The sequence below is a fragment of the Bactrocera neohumeralis genome, chromosome 2 (assembly GCF_024586455.1).
Source record: "Bactrocera neohumeralis isolate Rockhampton chromosome 2, APGP_CSIRO_Bneo_wtdbg2-racon-allhic-juicebox.fasta_v2, whole genome shotgun sequence".
Taxonomy (NCBI): Eukaryota; Metazoa; Arthropoda; class Insecta; order Diptera; family Tephritidae; genus Bactrocera; species Bactrocera neohumeralis.
This window is the reverse complement of record NC_065919.1, coordinates 50,499,840-50,524,681: the sequence shown is the minus strand read 5'-3', so window position 1 is coordinate 50,524,681 and position 24,842 is coordinate 50,499,840. Positions and strand designations below refer to the sequence as shown.

General features: G+C 38.1%; 1 protein-coding gene and 1 long non-coding RNA gene across 2 annotated transcripts in view; one reads left to right on the top strand and one right to left on the bottom strand.

Moving 5' to 3' along the window:
- The window catches only part of LOC126754187 (protein Skeletor, isoforms B/C), a 90,374-nt gene extending 80,639 nt beyond the window's left edge, over positions 1 to 9,735 (bottom strand). The window contains exon 1 of the mRNA XM_050466153.1: positions 8,023 to 9,735. Within this exon, the coding sequence (XP_050322110.1) occupies positions 8,023 to 8,251 (229 nt within the window). The 5' untranslated portion in view covers positions 8,252 to 9,735. The remainder of the gene's footprint in view (positions 1 to 8,022) is intronic.
- Positions 9,736 to 19,108: 9,373 nt separating this feature from the next.
- Positions 19,109 to 19,696, top strand: LOC126754413 (uncharacterized). The gene is made up of 2 exons (XR_007666290.1): positions 19,109 to 19,461; positions 19,556 to 19,696. It is a non-coding gene; the product is annotated as an uncharacterized LOC126754413 (long non-coding RNA).
- The last annotated feature ends 5,146 nt before the right edge of the window (positions 19,697 to 24,842 follow it).

Sequence of the window (24,842 nt, the reverse complement as noted above, 5' to 3'; positions counted from 1 at the left end):
CATACAAACTGAACGATCAGGATCAAGTTCTTGTATGGAAGTCTTTCACATTTGACAAGATATATTAACGAAATTTGGTATATGTTACTTTCTAAGTCAACAATGTAATCTCCGAAGAAATTGTTCAGATCGGCTTAGTATAGCATATAGCTGCCATACAAACCGAACGATCGGAATCAAGGGCTTGTATGGAAAACTTTCGCATTTGACGTGGTATCTTCACGAAATTTGACATGGATTACTGCTTAAGGTAATAATATAATCTCCAAATTAAAAAAAAAAAATCATACAAACTAAAAATATTAACAATTTAAAATATAAATACGCTATTTGAATATTGAATTGGAGATCTACAGGGTGAGTAAGTTGTATATATAATATAAACTCTTATTCCCGAATGACTACCGCGCGCACTGTCCACAAAGGCTTTGTGCTTCTTATTATCGCTTAACGAGGCCCTGTCGTCCGAGTACACGTCTTTCATGAGGGCTTGGATACCCCCAGGATCGGCTGCGATGGCCCAATCAGTCATCCAATTAAAAATACATGATTTTAGAAACGACAAAAATAATAATAAAACTCAACCAAACAAATCGTTGCAATGAAATACGGCAAATATTCGGAAAACTGCGTACAAACTCAATGTCCCTGTCCTATCTGAAACCAGGTAGCACGCGTCAAGCGAAGCAGTGAAGGCCACTAACCTTCCAGAGACTTTAAATCGCATGATCTTGGCGGCCATCTCTCTCTCATGCACAGGTGCTGCACAGATATTTTAAGACAAATTCTGCTCTACGGTGCAGTAGTATGCTTGACAGGCGTACGAAAATCCACCTACCGGAAGCCAATGGAAAGGGTTAAAAGGCTCGCCGCGTTGTGCATAACAGAAGCTTTAAGAACAACTCCACGGCGGCTCTTGAACTGGTACTAAACCTGCCACCTATAGACTACTGCGCTGAAAACTGGGCAACAAAATCAACGGGACGACTACTGGCATATAGAACCTTCGCGCATAGCTCGGTGGGTAATGGCGGTTTGGCAAGCACCGACTACATGATCCCATTTTTCAATTGGAAAGAAGTATCAAAGTTCCCATAAATGGTTGACTTAAAGGTATGTTAGCTATGCGCAAAACTCTAAACATTTATACGGATGACTCGAAAATGGACGATGGAGTTGGTGCGGGAATATACTTTCCAGAGTTAGGCATAAGGCAGCCTTTTAAGTTGCCGGATCACTGCAGTATATTTCAATCTGAGGTCTTATATATTGCGAAAGCCGCGGAGCTGGCCTCTAATGCACCTCCAGGCAATTCCAGAGTCAACATCTACTTAGACAGCCAAGCAGCAATCAAGGTAGTAACCACGTATCGCATATCGGCAGCAGTGGAAAGTGTCGACAGAAGCCAGCAACTTCACTTCTACTGGGTACTAGACCAAAAAGGCATTGAGGGCAATGAAATAGTGGACCAGATTGCCAATAATGGTGTAACATCAAGAAACGTGATCAACATTGGAAAACCCATGCATTGTCTAAACGACGATCTTGACAGAAGCATGGTAAAGAAAATCAAAACTCGACGGAACGAGCTACCTAGGTGCAAAACTGCAAAAGTACACAAAAATCCTATTGGCACTCGATAGAAGAGACTGTAGGAACATGGTCGGAATCCTAACTGGCACGTACGGCCGCAGAATGGGGTTGAAAGTTTGAGAAAACTGCACGAAATATCTAGACAAGGCACTAAGGAAACAATGACGCATTTCTTCTGCACTTGTTCCGCATTGGCAAGACTGCGCTGTAAACATCTGGGGTCCCCACGGTATGATACACTGGAGGAGGTATCGGTAATAAGGTCACAGACTCTTTTAAAGTTCGCGTCAAGCACAGGCATACTTCTTATGGATCTAGTAAGTACACTCTGTCTGGTATCGCAAAGGACTAAAACTGGTCTATGCATGGCTTATTGGCCTACCAGATTTACCTAAGCCAACCTATACCATAGTGCTAGATTGAGTAAGAAGAAGTCAGAAAATTGTAATGAATTCTAATTAGTGATTACTTTCCACCGGCAATGTATAATCATTGTGCGGTTATGTGGAAACAATCATGTAACCTCTCTAATTTTTTTTCAAGAAACTGATGAAACATTACTTTAATTGACTACATAAGCGCTTCGTCGACTTTTAATAATTTTTATATAATTGTATAAATAATCGTTTGTACATACATATGTATGTATTCAATAATAAACGGTATCTAATAGCATTAAGTTTTGTAATTCTCAAACCGCAATTTTTTTATGTTTTTCTTTGTTTAAATTATAATACTTCAAATTTTCCGCTTAAACAACCCACAAATTTGCTTTAAAAAAAACAAAAAAAAACACCAATCATAGAATTTGATGTTACGCAACATTATGGCAGCAAAAGTCGCTGACCGAGCTTTTAAAAGGCTTATAATTTATACAAAATTGCCGGTTCTGTCGGCACACGCATTTCAGCAAATATACAAAATACAAACGTACATATGTATGTACATATGTATATGTATGTGCTTGAGTATATATGTATGTATGAATGAAGCAGAGAATCGCATGGATCGGTGATTGCCATTAAAATCTATATGGGAGCATTGAACTAGAAATCCGGATCAGAATATAAACTGAAAGAGTTATGAAAATATCAGCATAGGCAGTTAGTTACAGCTTTCAAGCAATAAATAAACCCCTAAACAGCGAGCCTGGCACGAGCTTTCGCTATTTCGTTGATTAATGACCACGATTAGGCGTTTACATTCCTCTTACTTGTGAATGTTGATGCTCGTATACGTAAACTTAAGCAATCAACTAATCACTTTTTGTAATGATTACTAATGAGATAAAATAAAATTCTGGAAAATTCCGAAAGTTCTGCAAATGTATTTTTTTATTTTATATATTTTTCATATATGTATGTATAATAAAAATCGATTTTTTTTTAATTACATATGTGCAAATACGTGAATTTACATTAAGGTGCGTTTCATTTTGAAACAAAAATATCGAACAAAGGATTTGTTTAAAATTTTTTATTTCTAACTAAATTTCGTTTGCGGAGTCGCTCCAAATGTTGAAAAGGCTGACAGTGATTCAGTTTTAAAAAAAAACACAAGCCTACGAGCGGCACAAAGCTTTCAAAAACGAGATCATTGAAGACATAGCTTATTCTGGACGCAGTGGCGTAGCTACAACTTCGGGCGCCCGGGGCCAAGGATGTTCTGCCGCCCCCCTTTATCTACCTACCTACAAGTTTCATGAGGTGGTTCGAACAAAAGTGAATTTTTACAAAATACCTCCGATATTAAGTATATAAAATTTAGGAACGCCATGCAAATTCTGAAGTTCAAAAATTCTCACAATACGGTTTTTGAGGAAATTGATAGTAAATTTACAAGACATCTTATTAAAAGCCATAGAAAAAACTCATTTTTGCCCTATATCTTGTACACTTTTGACACAATTTGCAGGAATTTTTGCCCGAATTGGAGTTTTTAAATACCATTTTGCCGCCCCCAAGAAGTTGGGCCCGCGGCGACGGCTCCCTTCGCCCCCCCTAGCTACACCACTGTCTGGACGACCTTCGATCTCTTCATGGTGCTTGAAAAATCGTCAGACAAGTTTTAGAGCAATAGCAAGAGAGCTTGACATCTCTTGCGAATCTGTTCGAATGATTTTGGTGGATATTTTAGGTATGAAACGCGTTCTTGCTCGACTCGTCGTGATAAAGCTGATTATTATTTTTTTTTTTCAAAAAGAGTACAGTAAACAGGTCTCTTTGGATAAGTATGCTTGAGCGTGCGAATTCTGCTCCCACCGATGAGACACGGGTTTATGAGTTTGACATGCAAACAAGGCAACCAACATCGGAGGGACCAACAAGCCGATATTTCGATATTTGTGGTTGGGTGCATCATGAATTTGTTCCGAAGGGACAGATGATCAATAAAGAGTTCTATTTGGCCCTATCGAAGCTTTTGCTTGAGAACATCCATCGAAAATGGCCAGAATTGTGGAAGACAATTCATGGATTTTACACTCTGACTCTGATGAAGCACCATCGCATCGAGCCACAATTGTGACCGAATTTAAAACTAAAACTGCAATGAATACCATCGATCAACAACCGTATTCACCAGACTTTGCTACGTGTGATTTTTTCTTGTTCTCCAGCTGAAATTGCGGCTTTGTGGAGTTCATTTTCAGTCGAATGAAGAGATAAAACAAAACTCGCTGAAGGATCTGAAGATCATCATAGAAAGTGCTTTTGAGAAGTGTTTCGAGGACTGGAAGAATCGTTGGCATAAGTGTATTATTGTACATCTGGTGGGGATTACTTTGAAGGCGACCAAATAAATATTGATGAATAATTAAATATTCCCGTCCTGCTATATGGTGCAGAGGCCTGGACGATGACAACAACTGATGAGTCGACGTTGCGAGTTTTCGAGAGAAAAGTGCTGCGAAAGATTTATGGTCCTTTGCGCATTGGCCACGGCGAATATCGCATTCGATGGAGCGATGAGCTGTACGAGATATACGACGACATTAACATAGTACAGCGAATTAAAAGACAGCGGCTACGCTGGCTAGGTCATGTTGTCCGAATGGACGAAAACACCCGCCGGGGGAATCAGAGGAAGAGGAGGACCTCCACTCCGTTGGAAGGACCAAGTGGAGAAGAACCTGACTTCGCTTGGAATATCCAAGTGGCGTCCCGTAGCGAAAAGAAGAAACGACTGGCGCGCTGTTGTTAACTCGGCTATAATCGCGTAAGCGGTGTCTACGCCAATTTAGAAGAAGAATTAAATATTCTGAATTTTATTTACAATTTGAGGGTACTTTTTTGTCACGGTTATTCTGAGTTTCTAAAGTGTCACCCTAATGTGTGCAGCAATATAAAAGACGCTAACAATGTCAACCATTTTTCTAAGAAAAACAACTTTCAACTTTAGACAATGTTAGCACGCTAGATGGCAATCTATGTCAAATATTTTCCGTTTCACTTTTTCGATTGTGTTAATTAAGTATTTTTTTGTCACCTGCCACGACAATGACGCTGTTTCTTAGTGAGTACCCTCGCAATTAGCGGTTAACTAAAACAGTCGGCGCAAGTATCGACTGACAGCCGGATGCTGTTGACAGACTTTTTGGGTCGTTCGCGCGCCAATAAGCACCAACTTTCAATTTAATACTTGCACACGAGATGTTTGTAACTGTAAATATGCATGTACATACATATTTAAAATAAAATTGATTTAAGCGATCGTGAGTGTATATAGTAAGTGCTAATAGGCGAAATAAATATGCAGCATCTTCAATGTTTATTGGCTCGCTTTAGCTGACGACTGCCTCCCGTCCTGTCTCCTGTGCTGCATTACTCATTTAATTGCTTCGCAAAGAAGACGTCGAATAAGTGGAAGAGTGAAGTACAAATCTTTGTTGTTGATTTTTGCATTTAACAGTCCCTTGAAGTATTTTTATGACGAAATCTCAAATAAAGGCGTGCTGTCGCTGGCATATTTGCACAATAAATATTGATTTTGCTAAAAGTAGTAATACAAATTTTTAAAACAAACACTTTTCAATTATTATGCCATAATTTAAATTTATAATTTTTGTGTTCAGTTAACGCTATTTTTTAAATTATTTTTTGAATTGCTCATCTGTTGAGTACAACTAATGAATAGATTGGCGCGATCAATTGTGATCACTTGAGCCATCCAGTAGCGATCTGTGTTGGCTCGGAAGTTATCTATAAAATTGACTCTGCGATATTTAAATATTCGGGAACTCGAAGCTTCTTAAAGGTACTAAAGATAGTGCCTTTATTAATTTAAAATTTTCAGAAATAAGCTTTTAACCTAGCCTGAAAATATGTTCAGGAAAACTCTACATTATCGAAGTGTTGATTGTTTGAAATGACTTAGTAAGCTTTGTAATGAATTTTGTATTCTCTTTCATCCTATTTATAACATTATAAGATCACTCAGGTTAGATCGGCGCTTTTGAATATCATGATAAGAATTAAAAACTTCTAACGGGTGATGCCAGTAAAAGAAATTTTTTTTAATAGCATTTTGTTGACGGAGCCGTAGCTGAGAGTGTACACAAAGACCGTTGAGAGTCGATACGGCGCCATTCGCAGCCACTCAGACTGACGTATCTAACGACTTGTCACATTTTACGTCGACATCTTGAATTTAAAGCGTACAAAATACTGATTTTACAAGAACTGAAGTCGCTTAATCTTCCCGAAAGGCATCGCTTCGCTCTATGGGCTCTTGAAAATTTCCAAGAAGATTTAAGGTTTTCGAGACAAATTTTGTTCAGCGATGAGGCCCATTTCTAGCTCAATGAGTACGTAACAATGACTCAACGAGTGGATCATCTGAGACGTAGTCGCGATCAGCATTTGAAAGAGATAATCTTCAAACAATAAATGCCAAAGAAAGTTCTCTCGAATGATAGTAAATATTCTCCATTCAATTTAAAGTTTTTGTGGTTTTTCTTTAAAAAAGTAGGGCACACCGAAATGGATCATGAATCATATGGATAAAGAATGCATATAGATAGATTACTAAGCTCGGTCAAGCAGTAAATTGTTTCATTAAATCGATGTAAAAACCTTCAAAAGTACTCCATTATCGTGGCCAGTAGGAACCGTCTAGTAACACTAGCCGTCGTTTTTTGTCAAAACATCTTGCACACGCGACAGTCAGCAATCGTCAACAAGCAGTTCATATACGACTAAGGCGTTCGTACTCACTGATCCAAACAAGATTAGATCGCTGAAAGAAAAACTCAATTCCGGTATCGTAGTAGCAGGTGTTGTGAGAATTGATGAGCTAAGATGTTCATGTTGTTCAGAATGACGAACTGTAACAATATACCGATCAAGTTTCAAATGAAGCGTACACCTTCATTGACTCCCTCCCAGTGAATGGCGTACTTGGTATCCAAACACCCCTACGGAAGAATTAGAGCACGAGTTGCGGCGTAAAACAAGAGTAAGTCCAGTCCAATTAATTCTGGTTATTGTAGCAGATCAAACTCCTACTTATCCAGAATATACCCCAACATACAAAGCCCATACCCTGCATGCAATCAGTCTTCGCAGGACATCAATTACTTCTTCGCATGCCTAATGGAACCAAATCATTTAACTCTCCTCTCCTTATGATCCGAACCCGTCGAAACAGCACGTTTCTTGTGCCAACCGTTAAGTGATTTCGCTGACAGTTAACTTATTACTTTCCCCAAGCAGGGTCTGAATATTCGTTACAACAAAAACAACAACCTTAGAAACTAGAAAATAGGTGACTCATACCTCCGTGAGATTTTGCACTCTTCCTTCTAAATTATATTAATTTTAGTAGAGCATATTGAGTTTGATGATGAGATATAATCGTCATAACCCCACCTGGCGAAATAGGTCAGAGCATTTGTGTCTTCTTCTTCTGACTAGGACTGAAAATCAAACCAAACCAGATTCCTAACGGCTCGATCGGTTTGTCAACGAATACAATGCTTGATTGCATAAGAATACAAACGATTCTCCGTATGAATATAGTTCGAAGAATGCCGAGGTCTCTTACTGCCTCAAGCCTATGTAGACAGATCCTTTTGGAGTATATGTCTCTTCATTCACATTAAATATGTTAAAACTAGAGGGATTTGATACTTATTTGGAACTAAAACAACAGCTTTTGGCGAAAAAAACAGCAGCTAGCCAAGCCAGTTGCCGGGAATGCAGGTTGAATCAAAAAAGTCACAAAATTAATCACTTTTTCGGTACAGAACCCTCATTTAAAAAGATTTCGGAAGTTTAAAGTGGTCATCACTGAAAGAAACAACTACTTTAGAAACCGAGGTATTATTCTAAGCGACTTCGCATGTATTGTTTGCGCCACCCTAATAGAACTTGCACTCACACTTATATAACAATTACATAATACTTATTAGGAAAATTAATTTTGACTTACCATTTTGTACGAGACAGCTGAGCAGGACGACGAAGCCGATGAATATGCAGGCCAGCGGCCTTTGCAGCACCCTGTAGCTGGAGACAGCTGTGGACGCTGCAATTCGGCTGTGATACTCACTCGGCGCAGTCGTGGTTGTATTTATATTCATACTTTCTGCTGCCACTGTGCACATTCCCTGACGAAGCGATTTGTAGACGCGAGCGCGCGCTTTATATACGTGCGACATTTTCGCTTGTTTTAGTAGGCGCGGCGAATCGCGTTACTGACGCGGCGGCGAATGCAAAGCGCGCGGCGGTGCGACGGAAGTTTTTGCTAGCAAGAAAAAGGCGAACTAATAAACGAGCGTGATAATGCAACGAACCACAAGCGGAAATGTTATTAACTGCGTGAAAATAGGCAAAACGGACGTTTGAAGTTGGAGTCAGCGGGCGAGTTTGTGAGCCGTGCGTTGCTTATGAAATGCGGCGCCTTGAAAAAATGCGCTTCGTTTATGCGTTCGGCATGTACAAACGTTTCTTCTGAGGCGATTTCTATTTAGTTACGCGCTAGCGTTGTTGTTGCTGCTGCTTCTGCTTTTCGCCGACTAGCAATGGCGTTAATGATAATGATGGCGGCGACGACGATGGCAACTTTGTATTCATTGATTTGTTGCCGCTAACGGTTTTTATTGCTTTTGTGCTTTGCTGTTGCTGTTGCTGTTGTTGGTATTGTTGTTGTTGTAATGTAGTAATAGTAAATGTTTATTTGCCTTCGCACGCGCACATACAAGTCGGAAAAGTTTCACAACCGCGCTCACACACACACACACCCAGGCAAAGGCAAAGCAATTGTAGGCGCGCGCCTACAAGCTCACAAATACACGCGCACACTCACCAACACCGAGCAGTAAACGAGTGTAGACGAGTATGGATTTTGTGCTGCTTGTTCTGCTGCTACTTTGTTGTTTTTCTTTTCGATTGTGTGTGATGTGTGTATGTATTGGTGTGTGCGCCTAGCGTCCTTTTACTTCAACGCGCCTCCAACTATGCTGCGCGCATATACACAGCGCTTTGTATTTATATACCAGTTATGTTGTTGTTGTTGTAAATAACAAATGTTGCGCATATATTGCAATTGTTGTTGCGTTTGGTAGCAAACTTATTGTTGTTACTATTATTTGGTGCTTATGCTGGTGGCTTTTCGGCCATAACCGCTATGTGTTGGCTTATGTATATAAGTTTGTATATATTATGTATTTATTATATACATATATGTATGTATATTCACTTTTCGGCGCAGTTATTTGGTCGCTGTTGAATTTTATTCCAATATTTATATTTTGTTTGCAATTTTGGTTACGGGCCTGCTATTGTTGTTGTTTTTGTTATTGTTATGGTCATGCAGCCAACGCTATGCGCTGTTCGACCCGCACAACTCTACAAAATGGCGCATATGCATGCAGCAATTGTATAATCCTTGAAGTGAATTTTGGTGTAGGAAATTTGCTTCGAGAATTTCACTAATTTTTTCCAACTTTTATTTCAAATTTCAGTAGTTGTTGCACATAAAATAATTTGCAGTGTTATTTATGTCAATTATAATAATAATAATATTTTTGAATATTTTTTAATTTATTTTTTTGTAATTTTTATAATATTTTTTAATTGCTATAATATTTTTTAGTTTTTATAATACTTTTAATATATATTTATATTATATATATATGTTTTTTATTTCACATACAAATATTTTTTTACATTAATAACATTTTTTTAATTTTTTTTTTTAATTTTAATTAATTAATTATTTTTATTTGGAAAATATTTTTTGTAATACTTTCTGCTTATATGCAAACGCAAAATTATTGTCGTCGTTGCTTGTAAGGTTATTATTTAATTGATTTTTATTAAAAATTTAGGCTTGCACAGATTTATTGTCGCCGTTTAATATATTAATTTTCAAACAAAAAAGTTGTGTGCTTACATATTATTTATTAATATATACATAGAGAATTTATTTATTATTATTTTTTTTTGTAAATTAATTTTTTTTTTTATTTTTTGGTTATTGTTTTAGTTATTCGCTTTAATTATTTTTTAATATTTATCATAATTTTTTTTAATATTTTTTTTTTTATTTAACATTACTTCACAATTTTTTTAGTTTCAATTATTTTCTGCACATTTGTTTGCAGTTATAACTTAATTTCAGATTTTTGTTGGTTTCAATTATGTTCTGTATTTTTTTTTGTTGGTATATTTTATCTTTTTATATACTTTTTTTATTTTTTCATGATTTCAAAAATTTTTCGAATTAATTTTTAATTTTATTTATTTATTTTTTTTTTTAATATTTCATCTCTCTCTCGAATATTTTTCATCGTTTTGTATATATTTTTACTTTGCCTTGTCTTTTTCGTTTATTTTATATCTATTTACACCTTCACTTTGCAGTATTCCACGCTCCGCAATGCGTTAAACAAAAATTTTCAACATAAACTTAAAAAGTGTGTTCACCAAACGCAGATTATCACTCCATTTCGTTGCTCATCATTGATTTTTTCACAAAAACTTTTGCCAGCGTTCAAAAAAATTTTTTTTTCACCTTTCCTTAATTAATTCTGCAGCATTTTTGCTGGCCGCGCTGCAGAAAAAAACCAAAACTATTATGATTTTTCACCTTTTTTCCTTAAATTTGCTGCTGTTTACATACACAGACACACACACGCGCGCAGGCAAATGAAAAAGGAAACACAAAAATTTTCAATTAGCAAAACGTCTATGACGATGCTACGCATACGCCGCGATATCCAATACGCTCGTCAGGGAATTCGGTCTCGGACTGAATACCGTAATTCCAACACACCATACAAAATGTCGCTGGAGTCAAAGCTGGTGCTGCCACTGTCGCTGCTGCTGCTTGAACTGTTGCTGTTGCTGTTGCCGCAGTCGCTTTGCTGCTCTCTGCAGTGTCATTACCAGTTAGCGTTGAGCTTACACTACATTTTCAACAACAACAACGCTTGCGAATACAACAACTTGTCAAGCTCACCACAAGCGCCAGTTGGCCTCCCCCAGCGAGAAGACGCGCGCAGCGCTGCTGCGAAGCTCTGTTGGTTGGCGCTTTTCGTGCTGCTGCCGCCACCAGGCAAGTGTGGTGAATTCGGCGTTGAGCTCCACACCAAAAAAGCTCCAGCGCGCTGCATATGCCCTTCCAGCAAAAAATAAAAAAATAATAACAGCAAAACGTAATAAACAAACAACAATAATAAATTCACATAGTACAAAAAGTCGTTAACTCCAAAGCAAAGCAGCCAGCAGAATTTCTATGCAGCGCCGAAGAGAAAAAAAACATAATTCAACTTAATCGTCCAACCTGCTAATGCTGCTGCTGTGGCCGGTGTTTTTGTTGCTCTTCTATTTTTGACTGTTATTTCCGTGGTTATTACATATTTTGTTTTCGAAAAGCCAAAAACAACTAAGAAAGGCTTAAGCTCAGCCGAAACCGAAATTGAATGCTCTACTAAATTGTAGTAGAGCTAGTGGTGTAAATGTCTCGAAATGTCTGTACAATTATTAAATAAGATATAGTAAGACGATATTCATAATTTTGCACTAAATTGAAGGTTTTGTTTAGCATAGTAAGCATGATCCGATTGAGATCAAATAGGCGCCATTGTGAAGTTAAATTCTAAAAAACACTACAATAGAAGTTCTCAGTTTTAGGTATTGGCAAAAAACTGAAGCAGTCGATGTTCGCAAGCTTCTCTTAATGCCAATTTTCCAGCAACAAAATAATACGTCAAAGATATGTCGGATATACATATGTCGGAGATTCTAACGCGCTAATGTCACTATCGTTGTGTCTGTCCTGGCGTTGTCTTGATGGATCACAAATCCTGGTCGCTCCTGAGAAATTGCTTCCTTTCGATAGGGTGGAGAGTACATATGTGGACGGTACACATTCAAATCAGAGTTTGAACGTAGTGCACCAGCTCGTAGTAGATGATGTACTACTAATCCCATCAAACCTTAGCAATTCCATCCAGAGAGTCAATCCTGGCTCGGCTCATGGCAATTCAAGCGCGACCGCTTTCGCTTGACGTTGTCATAAGTAATCCAATTTCCATAACCAGTAACCAACCACTCAAAAAATAGTTGGATTCAATTGCAACTCAGTAGCTATTTGAAGCTGGAAATTCCGTCCATGAGCTATTTTTTGCGTTATCTCCCACCCACACACCGAGCTTCCTTTTGTTTCCAGCCTTATTTAAATAGTGGGTAGTCGAAAAAGTCTTTTCGTATTTTGCCAATAAATGTCGTTACAGTCGTATATCTCCAGTGCTACCAACCACATTGTGTCTTACCATATTGTATTGGAAAGGTGAGATTTTAAGATTCACGTAACCAAAAATTATTTAAGCTCGGGGAAGTTGAAAAAAAGTTACAGCTGTTCAAAAATGATTGAAAACAATGAAGAAATTCGCTCTTTTAAAATTTTTTATAAAAAAGGGAAGAATGCCACCAATGAAATTTGTGAAGTTTACGGAGACAATGCTGTAACAGTTCGTGTAGCACAATACAATAGTCGCTTGCTTCCGTTCTGGAAATTTCGATCTTAAAGCTGCACTTCGCTCTGGTCGACCTATTGTTGAAAAAGTCGAGGATATTATGGCTAAGATTGACCAGGACCGTCATTTAAGCAACCATGACATCGCAAAGGAACTTAACAGTCATCATCAAACGGTTTTGAACCATTTAAAAAAGGCTGGCTACAAAACAAAGCACGATGTTTGGGTACCAAATGAATTGTCTGTGAGAAATTTAATGGTCCGAATTAACATCTGCGATTCTTTGCTGAAACGAAAGAAATCGAACCATTTCTGAAGCGAATGGTAACAGAAGACGAAAAGTGGATCAAATACAACAATAATGTGCGAAAAAGATCATGGTTCAATCGTGATGAAGCACAACAAATGGTCGCAAAGCCAGGATTGACGCCTTGAAAGGTTATGCTTAGTGTTTGGTGCGATTGAAAAGGAATCACTCGATTGACTTGATTCTATATTTTACTGTGAACAACTGATGATATTGAAGCAAGTAATCGTAAAAAACGACCAAAACTGATCAACAGAAAGGGTTTTGTCTTCGATCAGGACAATGCTAGACCACACACATCTTTGATGACTCCGCAAAAACTGGGAGAGCTTGGCTGGGAAGTTTTGATGCATCCACAATATAGTCCTGACCTTGCACCATCGGACTCTCATTAGTTTCGGTCAATGCAGAACTCCCTTAATGGAGTGTAAAGTTAGTTTGAAAAGAAGACTGTGAAAATTACTTGTCGCAGTTTTTCGCCGAGAAACCAGAAAAGTTTTACACTGATGGAATAGTATTTCTAGCGGAAAATGGCAAAAAGTGGTAGACCAAAATGATAAATATTTGATTCATTAAAGTCCATTATAAATATAAAAAAAAAATTTAAATATAAATAAAAAATTGTTGAAATTTGATCAGAAATACGAAAAGACTTTTTCGCTATAAACATTAGAACTTAATTACCGATATAAATTAAGAAGATGGAATGTAACATGGGTTAGGTTAGACATAGACCAGCTTTGGTGCTTTGCGATACCAGATGGAGTTCAGTTACTAGGTCCATCAGGAGTAGTTAGCCTTTAGAATCTGCGCTTGACGCGAATTTTAACAGACTCTGTGGCCTCACTATCGATATCTCCTCCAGTATATCATACCGTGGGGACCCGAAATGCGTACACTGCCTGAAAACACAATAGGCCAATTCATCGATTTTGTACATTATTCTTACTGTGATATCAATCAATATGTGAAACAACTTACTTATCCTTTTTGGATTCAATACTACTAATTTTCTACTACTAATTGCTTACTAATATTCACTTCTACGGAATCGTTGAAAATATTCCACAGGCATTTTGGATCGTCTTCTTTATCAAGAACAGAATTGTTTAAGTGGCACAATGCAATCAGTGAAGGCCGTGAAGTCATCGAAAATTTGCCACATGAGAGTCGTCCATCGACCTCTGTTAATGGCGATAACTCGAAAAAAGTTAAAGAAACGTTGCTGGACATCAGAGATATGTATGTATAAGGATCTCAACATACCTTTTTGGGTATTAAGGGGGTGTTCTGGTTTAAAAGCCCGAATTTTAGGTACTTTTTTGACGCGATAAAAAAATCAAAAATTATTTTGATTATCCATTTTTTACATGCTTTTTATTGATATTCTAAGAATAAAAAAAATAAATAATATAAAAAAATTAAATTAAAAAAAAACTGCAGGTCGGCGAAGTAGAGACTAATGAAACAATGGCTTGTCCTGGTGTGCAGGATATAAATCCTTTCCGTGACCTAAAATGAAAATTTATGCGAAACCCGTGAAGAGTAAAGGTGTAGTTATCGCACTATGAAACGTTTTTGAAAAAAAAAATTTTACAAAATGGTGGAGGTTTGAAAAGTTTCGTATTTTCCCTGTTTTTTGTGGTTCGGAATTAAAAAAAAAAAAAAAAAATTGTTTCGAAAGCTATTCGTAGTGCCATACTATAATGTATAAGAAAGCTCTGTGTAAAATTTCATGTGAATCGGTTGAGTAGAACTTGAGATATCATGCACACCGTTTCTAGAAAAGTAGTTATGAGAAAAACGAGTTTAAAGTTTGAGAACTAGTCGCGCGCAGTCAGAGTCGGAGTCGGAGTCACAAAATGAGCTGTAACTCGGAAAATAATTTAAATTTCCAAAAAATCTTCTTAAGGACATTTTCTTGAAGGGTTATACTATAAAAATATGCAAAAAAAAATCGATTTTTTCGAATTTCTAAACCCGAATACGCCCTTAAGCGTGTCAATGCAAGACTCGTACCAAAACTTGTACATAAGTCTTTCGCAAAAACGTCGCTGAAGAGACGTGTGTTTATAATAAGACGTCGAAATTGTCTAATTATCTAGCGACTGATGCTCCGTTGAATCGTTAAAAGCGCTGAAGACCTTTCCAGCCGGGTCTTATAACAAGGGTATAGAAAATTTGATTGACGTTGACATGCTTGCATTGGCTTAGGTGTCGAGCTGCCACAGTACATATTTTTATTAAAATACGTGAAAATGTATGTTTTGTTTTTGGCAGTCTGGGTCAAATTTGGTAAGATGTTATAACTCTATATTTTCGATTATCGACTTTGGTAAAATTCTACAAACAACATTTAGGTGCACAAAGCCTTTGTACTCCATGCAACATGTTGCGAGAGTATAAGGAAGCGCAGAAGCAACAAATCATAAATGAACAGTAGCCAACGACGGAGCACACATATTAACCGATATATCTATATTTATATACATACATATGAACTACACACGCTCAGATGTGGAACTCCACACATGTTTATGCGAACATAACTGTATATTAAATATCTCTGATTGTACAAATGGCATGAGCACACAAATTATGAGCCACCTGGGTTCCCAACTAACACTTACAAATGTTTTTGGATATGATTGTATGTGTGTGTGCAACTACTTCTGCTAATATGAATGAACTCACTAAAAGTACACTCACACCCTTGATTCTGTGTGTTTTAAATTAATTTTTCGCTTATAAGCTTTCATCATCTTTTTTTGTCACGTTTTTTTTTTTGTTTTTACCTTTCAAATGTTTGGTTTAACTCTTTGTACATTTCATATTCGTTTGCACCTTCGTTTTTGTGGTGCGCCAAAGAGTTTCGGTCGCTTCATTCCAGTTATAAATAAAATCTTTTTAAATTGTTTTTGTACTCCGTTATTTATGCAGCGCGGTAAGTTTTAAGCGCTAAGTACATTAGCCTGCGGTATATTGCGTTGGCATCTTTTTGGAATTGTACGTATGTATATATACATGTATGTGTGTGTGTGTGTGTGCAAGCCACAGCTTTAGCCAGAAAACTATCAGAAAGCTAAAGCCAACTACAATGACAGCGCCGTCGCCACAAAAAGATAAATGGGACCCCAAAAGTTCTAACTGCAGTGATGAAGCTGATGAAGATTTTGCCGCTGTTTTTGCTTTTGTGTTGTAGTTTTATTTGTTTCATCAAGCAAACACAAATCGCTGGTTAACTAAATGTTTTCATACAAATGTGTATTTAAATATCATATATGTGTATGGTCCAACGTTTCTCTGATGTTTTTTATCAAGTAAGAGAATTTTGAATTTGGGATGGGATAGATACCGAGAGCTGAAGAGGAAAGCAAGACGTATTTGCAGACAAAAAAAGAGAGAGACCGAAATGTGAGAGTACGAAGAGCTTGACAAGCTGCTCGAAAGTTCCACGAAAAATACTGCGATTAACAGAAGGCTTCAAGACCGGAGCATACTCTTGTAGGACTCCCAGAGATAATCTAGTGACTGATGCCCAGAGCATACTAAAATTATAGCGGGAACACTTCTCCAACCTGCTAAATGGCCGTGAAAAGATAACACCAGGAGGTGGTGAACCCGATTCTTCAATCGATGACGATGGAGCAGACGTTCCATTGACTGACCATGAAGAAGTTGGAATAGTAATTATCCGTCTGAAGAACAACGAAGTGGCGGGGGCCGATGGATTGCCGGCAGAGCTATTCAAACACGGCGGCGAAGAACTGATAAGGAGCATGCATCAGCTTCCTTGTAGAATATGATCGAACGAAAGTATGCACAACGATTGGAATTGAAGTGTGCTTTGCACAATGAACAAAAAGGGAGTCCCCACAATCTGCGCCAACTACCTTGGGATAAGCCTGCTCAACATCGCATATAAGGTTCTATCAAGCGTGTTGAGTGAAAGATAAAAGCCCACTGTCAACAAACTGATTGGACCTTATCAGTGTGGCTTTAGACCTGGAAAATCAGCAACCGACCAGATATTCACCATGCGCTAAACCTTCGAAAATACTCCTTGGGAAGGACTTGCGACTTCTTCAATCGACTGCTGGAGAAAATAATTCAAGCTGCAGACCTGGATAAAGAAGATGCAATCTTCGATGATCCGATCCAATGATATTGATATTATTTGTCTCACCACTGCAACGTTAGTTCTGCTTTCTCCAGAGTGGATAAGGAAACGAAGCAAATGGGTCTGGTAGTGAACGAGGACAAGACGAGAAATCTCCTGTCATCAAACAAAAAGTCGTTGCACTCGCGACTTGGCTCCCACGTCTCTGTAGACAGTCATAACTTCAGAGTCGTAGATATTTTCGTCTGTCTTGAAACCAGCATTAACACCAACAAGAATGTGAGCCTCGAAATACAATGCAGAAAAACTCTTGCCAACATGTCCTACTTCGGACTGAGTAGGCAATTGAGAAGTAAAGCCCTCTCTCGACGAACAAGAACCAAACTCTCTCTCTCCTTATTCCCTCTTTATTTCCATCCTTCTATATGGTGGAGAGCCATGGACGATTACAGCATGTGATAAGTCGGCGTTACTTGTTTTCAAGAGAAAGATTCTGCATAAGATTTATGGTCCTTTGCGCATTGGGAACGGCGAATGCCGCAGACGACAATGAGATAGTTCAGCGAATTAAGAGACAGCGGCTACGGTGGCTAGGTCATGTCGTTCAAATGGATGAAAACACTCCAGCTCTGAGAGTATTCGACACAATACCCGCCTGGGTAAGCCTTGGAATCAATAATTGGCGCCAAATATCGAAAGGAGGAACGCTGTTGTATTCTCCGCTATAACCACGTAAGCGGTGTCTACGCCAATAAAGACGAAGAAAAAGTAATACAACTAAAATTCAATATTTTTTTCGAGTCATGTATTCCCTCAGAACTCTAGCGCATAACGCAAGATAACTAAATCAAAAAAAAATATCTCTTTTAAATGGACGATCTAATATTTGTTGGTAAATTTGTATACCAGAGATATTTGTATTACCATAGTGCTTAGGTGGAATATGGAAACTCATTCCTGGTGTATTATGGTTTCTGTTATCAAGACCTTGGGTCCTGCGGCTTAGTATTGTCTGTAGGCTGGCAGGGGTGAAGTAGTTCATCTTTGCAGATTTTATCACTTTTGTCGGCCGTCAGAGCCTTGTTCGTAATGAATAGGGAATACAGTATATGACGTAAGCGTTTGAGGAGAATAAGCTTTGTTTTCGCAACACCAAGCCCATTTGACCATTTTAGATACTAGTCAATGCCCCTCCTTGCATTAATTATACTTTAATATAGACAAGATTGCGCTCTTTTTATCAAGAAGTGTCTTGAAGGTGTCTCGTAAACCGAATTTTCCCACACATGGTAGCAAAGTCGAGTCGAAATTTGACGATAAATTATCCTATACTTATGTATACGTTTAATCGGCGGTGTAAAATCGAGGAAGTTCTGCTTAGCGATTCCTTCGAGTGACTAGACAAATCAAGGCTCAAGCATCACCGAAGCGAATGCGACTGCAATCCTCTAAGCTTATGGAGGTAATTACAGACTCCTCCTGCTCCTTTCTTTGGATGTTTAGGGCTATTAATCTAACCTTCCAAGCAAAGTTATATTCTTGTATGTGAGATTTTCTAGGGCTTATTGGATTCACAAATTATAGTGTTTGTCCCACATCAACAAACGTTTGTAATTACTATTAACGATTCCAAAAAAATAGTTTCAGGGAGTTTCTTATGAACTAGCGACTCATAAGAAACTCCCTTTCACTAATCAGAGAAGCGAAAGAAGAGCCTTCATGCTGACGGGAAATTAGATTCTTGGAAGTTCACCACACTGACAAAAACGCAGCAAAATCCCGCACACATTCATTGGCAGAAAGCGCACAAAGAAGTGCATTGTAAAATTGTACACTTTCGATGGCTTCGCGTCCACATTTCAATGCATCCGGCATTATTCGGCAAGATTTTACTACGTCTATGAATCGAGGGCTGCAGAAGTCGCGTAAAAAGCTTTCACGAAATACAGGGTGTCCACCGAAAGTCAGCGCGCAGTAGCACACATACACATGCACGCACATAGTGTTTCCAGCTTCGCCGAGAACAGCCAACCGCAGTGAGCAGTGCAGCCATAAAAGCGAGCGTAAGGAGGAGAAAGGCGGCAGCAGGAATTTGTGCGGCATTGAGCGCATGTCACGGAGTGCCAATGGACGCCAGCACCGGGGCTGTGGTAAATGCGATGGAAAAGAGTGAGTACGCACACATACACGCACACACAGCCACTCATACATATATGGACATGGAAGTGTTGCTCTGCGCAGGTGTATGCAGAAATGAGTTTTTAGGTGTCTGTGTGTGTGTACTTATGTATTGAGCGCAGTACATAAGCGCCACTGAAGTGGGCGGACTTTCCACCAGCGCTAGACTCCATGGCGGAAAATGCTCGCCGGCTAAACACATTCGCAAACTGCTCGTCGCGGTGACAGGACGTGCGCACAGCTGCTGGGCGGCGCAGTGTGGCGTACACAGAGGACTCGCTGGTGGTTATTTTGCATAGCTTAGCATACACACAGGGGCACAATGTTTATACTACTTTTTTCTTCATAACAATATTATGAAAATTTTTCATTTTAGGCAAATTTCCAACAATGGACCAAAGTATAGCGGAAAATTATGGTAAAATGCAATTATGAAGGATTAAATATTTTTTGTTTGGTGTGAACTGCTGATGGTTGAGAATGTTAAAACCGAAATTTAAAAAAAAAAATAATCAACAGCAACCCAAAATAACAACAAAAAATTTGTTTTGCGTATTTTTTGGAACAATTTGTGTAAAGTGCGACTTATTAAGTGTATAAACAAACAAAATGCTCTTGAAAAGCTGTCTCAAAGCAACAAATGCTAGAAGAAACTTTCGGAAATCCTTGAAAATGAAATTAATTTCTATATTAACGTGTTTACCTCTAAATAAAATTGTGTTTATATAAAGAATTATCGTTTTAGTTGAACTGAAAGTCGTCATAGTCTTTAATGTGACAATAAAGAATATTAAATTAAAACGTGGTGAGCGTTGATATCGTTTTAGTATTTAAATGAAAAAATGTCATCAGATACGATATATTAAAAACAAGAAAAAATGTTGCCTTCGGGCACACGCAGCTACAATACCCTTCACAGGCGCATTTTTTATGGCATAAAAGGGTATAAAAGGATCTTTATATTGATTTTGAACGATCGGTTTTTATGACAGCTATATGCTATAGCAGTTCATTCTGAACAATATGTTCAGGTATTGTAGCACCGGACTTTTCTTCCGGTCAAGAACTGTCAACTCGGCAGAATTCTGCCGCTAAAACAACTAAAAAAACAAGAAACAAGTAAGGAAGAGCTAAGTTCGGGTGTCACCGAACATTTTATACTCTCGCATGATAAAGTGATAATCGAGATTTCATTATCCGTCATTTACATATTTTTCAAATACCGTATTTGTGTAAAGTTTTATTCCGCTATCGTCATTGGTTCCTAATGTACATATTATACAGAGAAGGCATCAGATGGAATTCAAAATAGCGTTATATTGGAAGAAGGCGTGGTTGTGAGCCGATTTCACCCATATTTCGTACATGTCATTAGGGTGTTAAGAAAATATTATATACCGAATTTCATTGAAATCGGTAGAGTAGTTCCTGAGATATGGTTTTTGGTCCATAAGTGGGTGACGCCACGCCCATTTTCAATTTTTAAAAAAAGCCTGGGTACAGCTTCCTTCTGCCATTTCTTCCGTAAGATTTTGTGTTTCTGACGTTTTTTGTTAGTCGGTTAACGCACTTTTAGTGATTTTCAACATAACCTTTGTATGGGAGGTGGGCGTGGCCGATTTCTTTCATTTTTAAACTGTATATGGATATGCCTGAAGAAAACGACTCTGTAGAGTTTGGTTGACATAGCCATAGTAGTTTCCGAGATATGTACAAAAAACTTAGTAGGGGGAGGAGCCACTTTTCCAAAAAAATTACGTCCAAATATGCCCCTCCTTAATGCGATCCTTTGTGTCAAATTTCACTTTAATATCTTTATTTATGGCTTAGTTATGACACTTTATAGGTTTTCAGTTTTCGCCATTTTGTGGGCGTATAGTTGGCCGATTTTGCCCATCTTCGAACTTAACCTTCATATGGAGCCAAGAAATACGTGTACAAAGTTTCATCATGATATCTCAATTTTTACTCAAGTTACAGCTTGCACGGACAGACGGACGGACGGACAGACAGACATCCGGATTTCAACTCTTCTCGTCACCCTGATCACTTTGGTATATATAACCCTATATCTGACTCTTTTAGTTTTAGGACTTACAAACAACCGTTATGTGAACAAAACTATAATAATCTCCTTAGCAACTTTGTTGCGAGAGTATAAAATAACGTTAGTTTCGGCTGCACCGAAGCTAATATACCCTTCACATGTGCATTTCTTTTAGTAACTATGTGTTTAAGTAAATCTAAATACGTAACCGGCCAGCGGTTTTCATCCAAAGGAAAACATTTTACTAGTTCTTTTTAGCCAGGTTGTTTGCTAGAAACATTAAGGTTATTTAATAAAGAATATATCGTCAAATGAGATAGTTTCCATGCAAGCATTTGAATCCGATTGTTCGGTTTTTATGGATGCTATATGCTATAGTGAGCCGATCTGAACAATTTCTTCCGATATTACATTATTTCTATGAACAATAACTCATACCAAATTTCGTGAAGATATATCGACAAATGAGAAAGTTTCCCATGCAAGCATTTGATTTCGATAATTCAGTTTGTATGGAAGCCATATGCTATTGTAATACGACCTGAACAATTTTTTCGAAGATTACATTGTTGTCTTAAAAAATAATCTTTACCAAATTTTGTGAGTATATCTTGTCAAATGCAAAAGTTTTCCATATCAGCACTAGATTCCGATCGTTCAGTTTGTATGGTAGCTATATGCTATAGTAAGCCGATCTGAACACTTTCTTCGGAGATTACATCGTTGCCCTAAAAATTGATCTGTGCCAACTTTTGTGAAGATACATTGTCCAATGTGAAAGTTTTCCATACAAGAACTTGATTCCGATCGTTCAGTTTATATGGCAGCTATATGTTATAGTGTCCGATATCGGCAGTTCCGACAAATGAGCAGCTTCTTGAAGAGAAAATGACGTTTACGAAATTTCAAAAGGATATCTTAAAAACTGAGGGCCTAGTTCGTATATATACAGGGAGACAAACAGACAGACAGACGAATATGGCTAAATCGACTCAGCTCAAGATCCTGATCATTTCTATATATACTTTATAGTGTCTCCGACGCTTCCTTCTGGGTGTTACGAACTTCGTGACAAACTTAATATACCCTGTTCAGGGTATAAAAACAACAGGTTAAATCGTCAAAATATCAGCCCTTGGCCAGATAAAATTTTGGATATCTATTCCGAAATTCGAGAAAATAGATTAAAAAAAAAAATTCCTTACAAGTAATTGAATTGGAGCGTTCAGTTTGTTTCAGATATTATAACGGATAATTGAAGTAGAGGTACTTTTTCGAACAGTCTTTTTTTGACAGATCACGCATGAGTCGTGTCAAGTTGTCATGTTAGTTTTGTTTGGTATTGTTTGGCATTTCAGCATGGAAAGACTTACGTCTGACAAACGTTTAAAAATCGTTCAACTTCATTAGGAAAATTCACGTTCTGTAAAGAATGTGTTTCGGGCGCTTCGCTCAACTTATAGTCAACACAATTGGCCTACCGAGCGGACTATTCGCAGCACCATCACCTATCTTCAGACCCAACATTCATTTGGATAATATTCGACCGAGTAGACCAGGTCCAGCACGCAGTTAAGAAAATATAGCAGCCGTAGCTGAGAGTGTACACGAAGACCGTGGAGAGTCGATTCGGTGCCGTTCGCAGCAACTCGGACTGATGTATGGAACGACTTGGCGCATTTTACGTCGAGATCTTAAATTGAAAGCGTACAAAATACAGCTTGTGCAAGAACTGAAGCCAATCGATATCGCATCGCTCTATAGGCTCTTGAAAATTTCCAAGAAGATTTGACGTTTTTGTGACAAATTTTGTTCAGCGATGAGGCCCATTTCTAGCTCAATGGGTATGTAAACGAGCAAAATTGCCACATTTGGGAGGAAGAGCAACTTGAAGAGATTCCATTTCAGCCAGAAAAAAACAACGGTTTGGTGTGGTTTGTGGCTCAGTGGAATCATCGGTCCATATTTTTTCAAAAATTATGCCGCTGAAAAAGTAACCGCCATGACAACCGACTATTTGATGCCTGAAATTGAAGCTCGTGATCTCGGCGATATTTGGCCTTAACAAGACGACGCCACCTCCCACACATCACAACAATCAATGGATTTGTTGAGAGAATCCTTCGGTGAGCAGATAATTTCATGTATTGGGCCAGTCGATTGATACTCGTATCACACCTTTAGACTTTTTACTGCGGGGATATGTAAAGTCTAAAGTCCATGAGGATAATCCCGCTTCGTTTCAGGCTTTGGAGCAAAACAACGCGCGAGTTATTCGCCAGTTGCCAGTCAAAATGCTCGAACGAGTCATCGAAAATTGGACTCAACGGATGAACCATCTGAGACGTAGCCGCGTCCAACATTTGAAAAAGATAATCTTCAAAAAATAAATGCCAAAGAATGCTCTTTCGAATGATGTAAGGAACCTCGCAATGGATCACTCTTTAGCTAAACAAGTTTTCATACAAGAATTTGATTTTGATCGTTCTGTTTGTACGGCATGCTATATATGCTATGGTGGATCGATATCGGTGGTTCGGACATATGAGCAGCTTCTTGGAGAGAAGAGAACGTGTGGTAAATTTCAGAACGATATCTCATAAACTAAGGGACTAGTAGTTCTCGTATATGCAGACAGACCGACATGGCTAAATTAACTCACCCCGTCGTGATTTCGTGATTTGACAACACCATGGTTACAATCTGGCAACACACAACTTTATCGAAAAGATTGACATTTTTGATAGTATATATATACATATGTATATATATATTAATTGTTGATGAAAAGCAATTTGTTGTTTAGTTCGTTATTTAATTTTGGTGAAAGTTTTAATGAAATAAAATTTAAGATTAAATATCATTTGATAATAAAATTTTGGAAACATGCACCATTCCAATTCAATCTAACCGTTAATTATACCAGGAATAAAAACGTAATGTATGTTTAAGTTGAAAATCATTCACTGTGCTTTAATGGGCGCGGTTTTAGATTTAAAAATTTCCTTACTTGAAGATTTATAATACTTTCAAATGACGATTTTAATGTTGTCCCCGAAATGTCAGGATTCTTATCCTATAATGTTGTCTAAGATGTCCCCTGGATAGATAGATAGAAATAAAATGAGCATGTGTCATAAGGTCTATTGTACCGTTACCTCTGTCTCAACGAATCACATAGGCCCAGCGCACTGATAAATTCCATTATCCTGCTGGGAGCTATTGAGGCGATCCCTATGCGGATGGAGCAGACGTTCCATTGACTGACCATGAAGAAGTTCGAATAGCAATTACGCGTCTGAAGAACAGCAAAGCGGCGGGGCCAATGGTTTGCATCAGCTTCTTTGTGACCATATTCTACAAAGAAGCTGATGCAGGCTCCTTATCAAACATGCCCGACGATTGAAATTTAAGTTTTCTCTACCCAATGAACAAAAAGAGTGGCCTCACAATCTGTGCCAACTACCGTGGGATAAACCTTCTCAACATCGAGTATAAGGTTCTACCGAGCGTTTTGTGTGAAAGATTAAAGCCCACCATCAACAAACTGACCTGTGAGAAGAGAATCGACACACATCACCGTTTCGTCGCTTTCAAAGCTGCTTTTGACAGCACG